The sequence below is a fragment of the Oncorhynchus gorbuscha genome, linkage group LG15 (assembly GCF_021184085.1).
Source record: "Oncorhynchus gorbuscha isolate QuinsamMale2020 ecotype Even-year linkage group LG15, OgorEven_v1.0, whole genome shotgun sequence".
NCBI lineage: Eukaryota > Metazoa > Chordata > Actinopteri > Salmoniformes > Salmonidae > Oncorhynchus > Oncorhynchus gorbuscha.
Window position 1 is genome coordinate 72,047,026 of NC_060187.1, and position 10,000 is coordinate 72,057,025.

General features: G+C 44.6%; 1 protein-coding gene across 8 annotated transcripts in view; it reads left to right on the plus strand.

The window, feature by feature from the left end:
- LOC123997946 (adhesion G protein-coupled receptor B1-like) overlaps positions 1 to 10,000 on the plus strand; it is a 110,115-nt gene that overhangs the window by 28,540 nt on the left and 71,575 nt on the right. For all 8 annotated transcript variants that reach the window (XM_046302691.1, XM_046302692.1, XM_046302695.1 and 5 more), the window contains exon 3: positions 2,907 to 3,956. In XM_046302691.1, the coding sequence (XP_046158647.1) occupies positions 3,191 to 3,956 (766 nt within the window). In that variant the 5' untranslated portion in view covers positions 2,907 to 3,190. The remainder of the gene's footprint in view (positions 1 to 2,906; positions 3,957 to 10,000) is intronic.

The window sequence follows — 10,000 nt, forward strand, 5'->3', positions numbered from 1 at the left end:
TCAACCAGTATACATTTTCTATAAACACTGTGATCAATTAATAAAATGACAGAAACCTCGGGAAAAGGGGTGCACGCTTCTCGAGCATCCGCGGGATACAGGCTACATACAAAGATCTGCTGGCACGCCTCGTATATAGCGTGGACATGCACGAGCGAAGCACCAACGAACAAACACAATGGAAGCACTCAAAATGCACAAATTGAAGAAAAATAAATTAACTCGAATGACACAGAAGACTGGGGCTCATGTTAACAATTCCATAGTCAAACACATGTTTAAAATCAGTAACAAGGTTTGAACACATAATTTAGCAGACAGTGAACAAGGGAGAGCATGCAGGGCTTACATTTCAGCGGGAATGTGAGACAGGCCGCATTCATAGTGTTCTATGCCAAACTTTGCCCAATATACTGCATTTGCTTTGTTAGACATACAGTAGAAAACGTACTGCCACACAGGGATCCAATGGCATTTTTCTTAGTATTGTATTTGATCTCAGGGGAGATGGTAACAAATAGCAAGGCTTTTGGATCAGCTTGATTGATTGATCAGTGTAACCCTGGATGTGGTGTCTGGTGTCTCTGACTCCTCCAGTAAGCCTGCTATATGCCCTCTCCTGGCTGTCTCCATCTGAAATCCATACAGGTCTGAGAGAGCCAATGCTCCATCATGAGGTATCCAAAGTGATAATAATAGGAGTAGTAACTGTTCTACCATGAAGCAATTTTCCACACCAAAATTGTTTTAGAATGAAATAGTTTGTATTTCAGTATTATGGTTTGTCATGAAGGACAACTATCCTTTTAAACAACAACATGTTTTATTGACATTGACCTGTTCACCTTTAGCCCTCCTAATTGCTTTAGTGTTAATAATTGAAAACAAACGAAGCTATTGATCACACAGTGGCAAGCTAAAGCAAAGGCACAGCGTTAATGCATGACTGCAGGTGTTTATATTTTTGTAGTTAATAGCCGCGTAATTGGACAAATTAGTGTGCTCACTGATCAAATATGAGAGGAGACATCTTAAACAAGCCATTGTCTCTCAGGAAGGGACCGTTCTGAGCTTGCCTAATGAACCAAAACAAAGCTAGGTCTATATAATATCATCCTTCTGTCTGGTGGTTACACATACTTCATATTTTCAGAGAGCTGGACATATGGTTCTCTTCTCAGGTCTCACTGACTGTATCTAACAATATTCTGCTGTGTCAGATGATTTATTTGCCTTCCAAAGGTATTTACACACCTTGACTTTTTCCACATGTTGCTGTCTTACAGACAGAATTTTAAATGGATTAAGCTGATATTTTCTCACACATCTACACACAATACCCCATCATGACAATGTGAAAACATGTTTCTGGAAATGGTAGCAAATTTATTGGAAATTAAATAAAGAGATATCTCATTTACATAACTATTCACAGCCCTGTGTCAATACATGTTAGAATCACCTTTGGCAACGATTACAGCTGTGAGACTTTCTGGGTAGATCTCTAAGAGCTTTGCACACCTGGATTGTACAATATTTGCCCATTATTGTTTTCAAAATTCTTCCAGCTCTGTCAAATTGGTTGTTGATCATTGCTAGACAACCATTTTCAAGTCTTGCCATAGACTTTCTAAACTGTAACTCTGCGCCTTAGGGACATTCACTGTCTGGTTGGTAAGTAACTCTAGTGTAGATTTGCCCTTGTTCTTTAAGTTATTGTTCTGCTGAAAGGTTAATTAATCTCCCATTATCTGGTGGAAAGCAGACTGAACCAGGTTTTCCTCAATGATTTTTCCTGTGCTTAGCTCCATTCTGTTCATTTTCATCCTGAAAAACTTCCCAGTCATTAACATGCATACCCATAACATGATGCAGCCCCCACTACGCTTGTAAATATGAACAGTGGTACTCAGTAATTTGCCCCAAACATAACACTTTGTATTCAGGACAAGAAGTTAATTGGTTTGCCACATGTTTTTCAGTTGTACTTTAGTGCCTTGTTGCAAACTGGATACATGTTTTGGATTTTTTAAATTCTGTACAGGCTTCCTTCTTTTCACTCTGTCATTTAGGTTAGTATTGTGGAGTAACTACAATGTTGTTGATCCATCCTCAGTTTTCTCCTGTCACAGCCATTAAACTCTGTACCTGTTTTAAAGTCACCACTGGCCTCATGGTGAAATCCCTGAGTAGTTTCTTTCATCTCTGTTTACTGAGTCAGGAAGGAAGTCTGTATCTTTATAGTGACTGGGTGTGTTGATACACCATCCAAAGTTTAATTAATAACTTCACCATGCTCAAAGGGATATTCAATGTCTGCTTTTTTTCTATCAATATGTGGCCTTCCTTGCGAAGCATTGTAAAACCTATCTGATCTTTATGGTTGAATCTGTTTGAAATTCACTGCTCAGCTGAGGGAGCTTACAAATAATTGTATGTGTGGGGTACAGAGATGAGGTAGTCATTCAAAATTCATTTTACATACTATTATCCATGCGACTTATGTGACTTTGTAAGCAAATTTCCTGAACTTATTTAGGCTTGTAACAAAGGGGTTGAATACTTATTCATTGCTTTTCATTGACTAATTAGTAAAAATGTTGAAAATCAAAATTCAACTTTGATGTTATGAGGTATTATCAGATGCATTTCATCCATTTTAAATTCAGGCTGAAACACAACAAAATGTGGAAAAAGTTAAAGGATGTGAATTCTTTCTGATGACACTGTATGTATCAGGGTTGTAATGGCCTCGGACCAGCTATGCACAAACTGAGACTGGTGGTGAGAGTATAATGGAAGTAGCTCATTATTCATATCTTATCTTCTTGATTTACTAGTGTATTTGCTGTTATAGTGATGTGTCCTCTCAGGTCAAAATATCTCTCTTATCACTTTCTCTCCAGGTTCTCCTGAACGTCTGGATCGACTGACACACGCAATCATGGACAGATCACTGGACCTCTGAGTGCAATCTTCCTCTTCCTCTTTCTCCTCCTCCTTCCTCCTCCTCCTCTTCCTCCTCCTCCTTCCTCCTCCTCCTTCCTCCTTTTCCTCCTCCTCCTCTTCCCATTGAAGGTCCCACCTGGTTGCCAGAAAATCAGTGAGACAGAAAGACAGATCAACAAGAGGTTACAAAAAAACAGAGGTTCCAGCAAACCACTCTGGTCTTTTATTTCATTTGGTAACCATGACGACCACTCTTTCCCCCTCCTTATATGGGCACCTGGTGAACCCCCAAGTCCCCCTGCCATCATCGGTGATGCTTCTGCTGCTGATACAACTGTTTAGTTGGTGCCCGGCTGCTCCCTCAGGGCCTGAGTCAGACACCTGCTCCACTCTGATTCAGAGCCGATTCTTCGGCCACTTCCTGTCCCCCTCCACTTTCCCCACGGCACCCTGCTCCTGGACCCTGCAGAACCCCGACCCGCGCCGCTACACCATCTTTATCAAGGTAACCAAACCTACCTCCACAACGGACTGCATTCCACGGCAGCTCCGCACATTCCAGTTTGACTCGTTTCTGGAGACCACGCGCACCTACCTGGGCATGGAGAGCTTCGACGAGGTGGTCAAGCTGTGTGACTCTTCATCCCCTGTGGCCTTTCTGGAGGCTGGGAAACAGTTCCTACAAATGAGGAAAGGGCCGCCCCGGGCCGGCGTGACGGTCACCACCCCTAACGCTAGCGAAGATGGGGAATTTAAGACAGAGTACCTGGTGGTGGGGAAGCGTAACCCCAGCATGGCAGCGTGTCAGATGCTGTGCCAGTGGCTGGAGGACTGCCTGGCATCCAGCACCTCTAACAGGCCCTGTGGCATCATGCAGACCCCCTGCCAGTGCTGGGAGCCCCCTCCTCCTCCACAGCTCAGCGAGGGGGATGGATGCTACAGGAACGGGTTCTACCTGGAGAACTGCCTACCCAGCTCCAATGAGAAGAGTGATACTGACAGCAACGGTGAGTGGAATAGTTCTCTGGTTTTAGTTATGGGCATTTTTGGAAATTGTTTTGGCCAACTTGTGATGCCATTTTGTCTATTGGAGGAGAGCTTGTAGGCGAGGTTTGTGGCTCACTTGGTCATCTTGTCTGTATAGCATGCCATTTCATGTTTAATGGGGGGCCTCTGTGGTCCAGGTCCATCCATGAATGTGTAGGGAGCCTCGTACTCTAACCTGTCACAATACAATGAAACAGTTATTTAAAAGGAAAGACAAGTAATTGACATAGCCACCTCCTGATTATTTCCGGACAATTTGAGGCAATGTTTGTTCAAATGACTATGCAGCATCCAGTAAAGTGCTCTGGCTAGGTCACAGAAAGCAGAAAGGCCGTGAAAGATCAGTAGAATGACAGTAGTTCAGAGACAGAACAGAGATGGTATAGGGTTTCAGCTGATGGGTTCTGAGCTGAATGACCTTGGCAGGAAGGCGCCGTGTCCTGTCCCTCTGTGGTTGGGGAGAGAGACACTGGATCGGCCTGAGGGAGGCTGGGACTGGGGAGGAGGATCTGGATGTGATATGGGATAGCTGCAGGAGGGAGATGGAGGGAGGTAGAGATGGGTAGGGAGAGATGGAGAGAGGGGGCACTGGGTGGAGAGAGAAGGGAGGCTGAGACTGGATGAGGAATGTATAATATGGGATAGCTGTAATGGCAGCTCAGAGTGGGGGGAGTGTGTGTGTGTGTGAGGGCGGTACACAGGAGATGAGCTTTATATTATAGGGACTGTAGCTAGCTGGATCTCTGTGTATGGCTGCTCTGAGCAGATGGTGATGCAAAGGAGAGCGACTATAGGGGCTTGGATAAGGTTAAGGGTCTGCAGTTGGTTAGATGTGTGATGATGCTGTGTGATCCTGGCTCTCCTCCCCAAGCCTGGACCTGACAGACAGGCTGATAACTGAGAGCTCCATCCCTGAGGGAGACTAGGGCTACTGTCTGCCATTGGGTTGAACCATTGCTCTCCCCACCCCCCTCTTCTCCTTCTCCATCCATCTTTCTCTTCTCCTCTCACTCTCTGCATCACTTCCTCTTATCAGCCTCTGGTCTCTTCTAGGGCCGGGACGATGCCAGTGTTGGATTCGACATTTTGAACATTGAGATATTAAAGACATGATAGATCAGACGCATAGTATATAAAGGAGTGAGATCTGTAGAAAGACAGTGGCTGAGGAATGTGCTGAGTGAATGGGAGGAGATCAAAGGATTGCTATAGGGGAGACAGATGGACATCTGTGGATTAGGCGAAAGAGGGTTTGAGGTCAGGAGGTGAGGTCAGATCCTCTGAAGGGAGTAATAAGGGTTTACTGCCCTCTTCCTGTGGAACCATAAAATGTAAGGATTGGAGAGAAAGTGGAGTGTCTTAATGTGTTAACGGTACAGGTTCCCCTAGGGGTACCACACCCCTCGCTCAACTGAAACAGTGGAGCACAGAATGCAAAAATATTCTTAGAAATATTTAACCTCCACACATTAACAAGTCCAATAGCTCAAATGAAAGATAAACACCTTGTTCATCTACCCAGCAAGTCAGATTTCTAAAATGTTTTACGGCGAAAACATGGCACATATGTATGTCAGACCACCACAAAGACACAGACGATATGTAGCCATTTTGTCGAACAAAAGATGCAAACACAAACGCAGGATTATAAGAAAAATGATTCACTGACCTTTTGAAAATCTTCATCAGATGACAGTAATAGGACATGTTACACAGTACATTTATGTTTATTTCAATAATATGCAATATATATCCATAAATCTCCGTTGACAGTGACGGCATGTTCAGAAAATGCAAAAAAATGTCCGGAGAAATTAGAGATTTGAGCTCCGCCAGATAACGCCAGATAACGGCAATACACATCATAAACTTTGACCAAATATACATGTTCTACATATAGTTAGAAAGATACACTGCTTCTTAACGCAATCGCTTTGTCACATTTCTTTTTAATGTTACAGAAATGGTTCACTATTCAATAATCTGAGACGGTGCTCAGACATAAGTAATATTTCTCCGCTATGTTGGAGTCAACAGAAACACAAAATTACAACATAAATATTCCCTTACCTTTGCATATCTGTGTACAGTACGTGTCTATAGTGTGCCTAAATGTTCCGTTAACTCTATTTTCATATTGTTCATTAACAAAAGGTGAGGATCAAAAAGAATGTCAAGGTCATTTTAGACTGAGGTCATTTTAGACACACACACACACACACACACACACACACACACACACACACACACACACACACACACACACACACACACACACACACACACACACACACACACACACACACACACACACACACACACACACCACCCCCCACACAGCTTGGCTGTGAGGTTGCTAAACGAAGGGATATCAAACCATGGTCTTCGATCAGAATGTAGTGGAAGGATTCATACTTACCCAAAACATCGTTTGGTTTCAAGTCGTGTGTCTTTGTATTAGCATATGCTTCAAGTTCCAGCTGAAATGCATCCAAAATGACTTCTGGTCTCAAACAGTTGCGCATCAAAACTTAAAAATTACATATTATATGTCGACTAAACTGGTCAAACTAAGTGCAGGATCAAGCTTTAGGATGTTCTAAACGTACAAAACAATTATCTAATCTATCGGACATTCCTGCTTCTTCACAGGCATTCTGGAACAAAGGGATGTCTCTCCAAAAAGCTCGCTCTCGTAACCTTGTATTTTCTCGCGACACTCAGTCTTTTGCCTACCAAAGGGTCAAAACTCGCGGGATTTGCACAATTAAATGCTGTACTGAATGAGGACATCTAGTGGAATACATAGAAAGTGTCTACAGATCCATAGCTGGTTGGGCAGGGGGGGGCGATGACGTCAAAGTTGCCCCAAATTTCAGGGTCCCAAAAATAGTTTGGGAGATTGCCTGCCCTGTGATTTCTGCTATACTTACAGACATAATTCAAACGGTTTTAGAAGCTTTAGAGTGTTTTCTATTCAATAATACTTATTATATGCATATATTAGCAATTTTGGACAGATTTCTTTTCAGTTTACTATGGGTACGCTATTCATCCAAAGGGGGCAGTATTGTCCCGAGCCTTAACTGGTTGTGGGATGTACATATCTGTGATGGGAGAAATGTTGGGTTGTCTGAATTACAGCGGTACAGAACCTTTGGGAAGAATTAAACTTGGTTAAAGCTTCTCTAGTGTCCGTGAGTTATTTACTCTGAAAAATGAGAACCTAACACCAGTATCGCAATACATTAGTATGGTGGCAAGAAAAATAAAAACACAAAGCAGATTTCACTTCTTAAGGACAACAGCCCTAATGTTGGAAACAAACAACATTGTGTTGTCATCCAGCGTCACATGTATTTATTTTCCAAGGTATAGCGCACAATATTTTACATACAGCAGGTTTTTAAATGACTAAAGAGTTAGGTCTGCTTCGTGTTTACATTTTTGCCATGGAAAACAATATCATGATGCTGGTGTCATCACAACCCTAGTCTCTTCTTCTCGGAACACCCAGCCCTCTCCCTCCCTCCGCGTCTCTTTCCTCCATCTTCCCCTCCATCCATCCATCCATCCTTCCTCTCTCTCTCGTCTCTATCACTTTAGCCTCTGGTCAAACCTCTCCCTCCCCATCCCTCCCTCAATCTCTCCCTCCCTCCCCCTCCCAGGCCTATAGGCTAATTCCAGGCTGATGGAGGAGACTCAGTCTAGCAGCCAGCCAAGCAGAGCTGATGTTGTGGGTAGTATCTCATGGCGTCTTCTACCCCTATCTCCTCTCCTCTCTCTGCAGCTAATGTTCACTGTCACCAAGGCTCTCATCTCCTCTCCTCTCCTCTCCTCTCCTCTCCTCTCCTCTCCTCTCCTCTCCTCTCCTCTCCTCTCCTCTCCTCTCCTCTCCTCTCCTCTCCTCTCCTCTCCTCTCCTCTCCTCTCCTCTCCTCTCCTCTCCTCTCCTCTCCACACTAGGCTAGTTATCCTTCTTATGTAATCCAGATCATGGGTGTGGTCTGGAGGTACATACAACACAGACTTGGCTGGGTACATCTAGAAAGAGGTGTATTCTTCATATTATTATTCTCTTCCTACTCTTTTTCTTTCTTTCTTTCTTTCTTTCTTTCTTTCTTTCTTTCTTTCTTTATCTATTTATGTATCTATCTCAGTCTCTCTTTCTCTCTTTCAGAATAGCAGGGCTCTGAGGTCAAAGTGAACTTTGATGATATTCCTACACCTCTCTGAGTGGCAATTGAACCCCCACTGACCATGGGGAGACAGTCGATGGATGGATGGGTAGGTTAGTTGAGGATGAATAGAGAGAAGAAAGGATAATGGATTCTGTGTGGGAATGGGCTGGGAGCCTGACAGGCTTGCTGTGCTGAGGAGGAGAGGAGCGTTGAGCGGAGAGGAGCATGAGATGAGATGACTGTTGAAGGGTTTGGGAAGTGAGCAGTTGAGACAGAGGCCTTCATGGCCCTGTCTGTCTCCGAGGCCTCACTCAGCACACTATTAATGGATCCCTGTCTATCTCACCCTCCGTCTTCCCTCCATCTCTCTCTGTGTCTATCTCTCGCTCGCTCTCTCTATGGAGAGGAGAGACGTCACTTCCACAATTCCTTCCGTCCACACATCTATCCCGTTCCCATGGAGAGCAGATGGCTGGACTAGTCAGTTAGAGGTCATGCAGTTGGAGAGCAGGCCAATTCTGGTAGCATAGCGGAAGAGCAGGAGGTGGGCTTTAATTTGAATGCTGTGTGTGTGTGTGTGTGTGTGTGTGTGTGTGTGTGTGTGTGTGTGTGTGTGCGTGCGTGCGTGCGTGCGTGCGTGTGTGTGTGTGTGTGTGTGTGTGTGTGTGTGTGTGTGTGTGTGTGTGTTGCATGGTGGGAAGACAACATGGAGCAGGAGAGGATTCATTTCTCACTCAACAGGAGACAGTAGGGGAGGCAGTGACAAATTAAAGGAGGGATTTGAGAGACAAGGAGAGAAACAAAAAGAGATGGAGAAGAGGGAAAGATTGGTGTGGGGACGTGAGATGGAGATAATGAGAAGATGGGAGAAAGACAGAAAATTGACAGAAATGAGAATGAGAAGCGGAGAGTAAGAGTAGTTCCAGGGGACTGGAAAGGATGGAGGAGATGGGAAAAGAGAGAGAGGAGAAAAATGTATTCATGACTTGCACTTATCTTTATGGTGGTCAGATGTTAGCAGAATGCTAACGCGCACACACACACACATACACACACACACACACACACACACACACGCACGCACGCACGCACGCACGCACGCACGCACACACACGCACGCACACACACACACACACACAGACACACACACACACTCGCACGCACGCACGCACGCACACACACACACACACACACACACACACACACACACACACACACACACACACACACACACACACACACACACACACGCACGCACGCACGCACGCACGCACGCACGCACGCACGCACACACACACACACACACACACACACACACACACACACCACCCCCCACACAGCTTGGCTGTGAGGTTGCTAAACGAAGGGATATCAAACCACTGCTCCCAGAGGAGAGGGGAGGAGAGTCTTATAGCAAGTGTAAAGCATGAATACCTCTTCCCACACACACTACACTACCTCTCTCTGTCTCTGTCTCTCTCCATCTCTCTCCACAGAAACACTCTCTCTCTTGTTGGGCAGATAGTTGCACACACTGGTCCCTCGTGACAGAGAGTGGGTGGCTGACAGAGTGCTGAGAGACAAGCTGAAGATTGTGGTGCCTGTGTGTGTGGACGTGTTTAACTATTCTTGTGGGACCAGAAGTCCCCACAAGAATAGTAAACACACAAAAATTTGACCAACTGTGGACATTTTGTTAGTCCCCTCAAGGTTAATGCTATTTTTAGTAGGTTAATGGTCAAGTTTAGAATTAGTGTCAGGGTTAGAATTATGTTACGGGTTAGAGATAGGAGCTAGGGTTAGTTTTAGGGTTAGGGTTAGGAA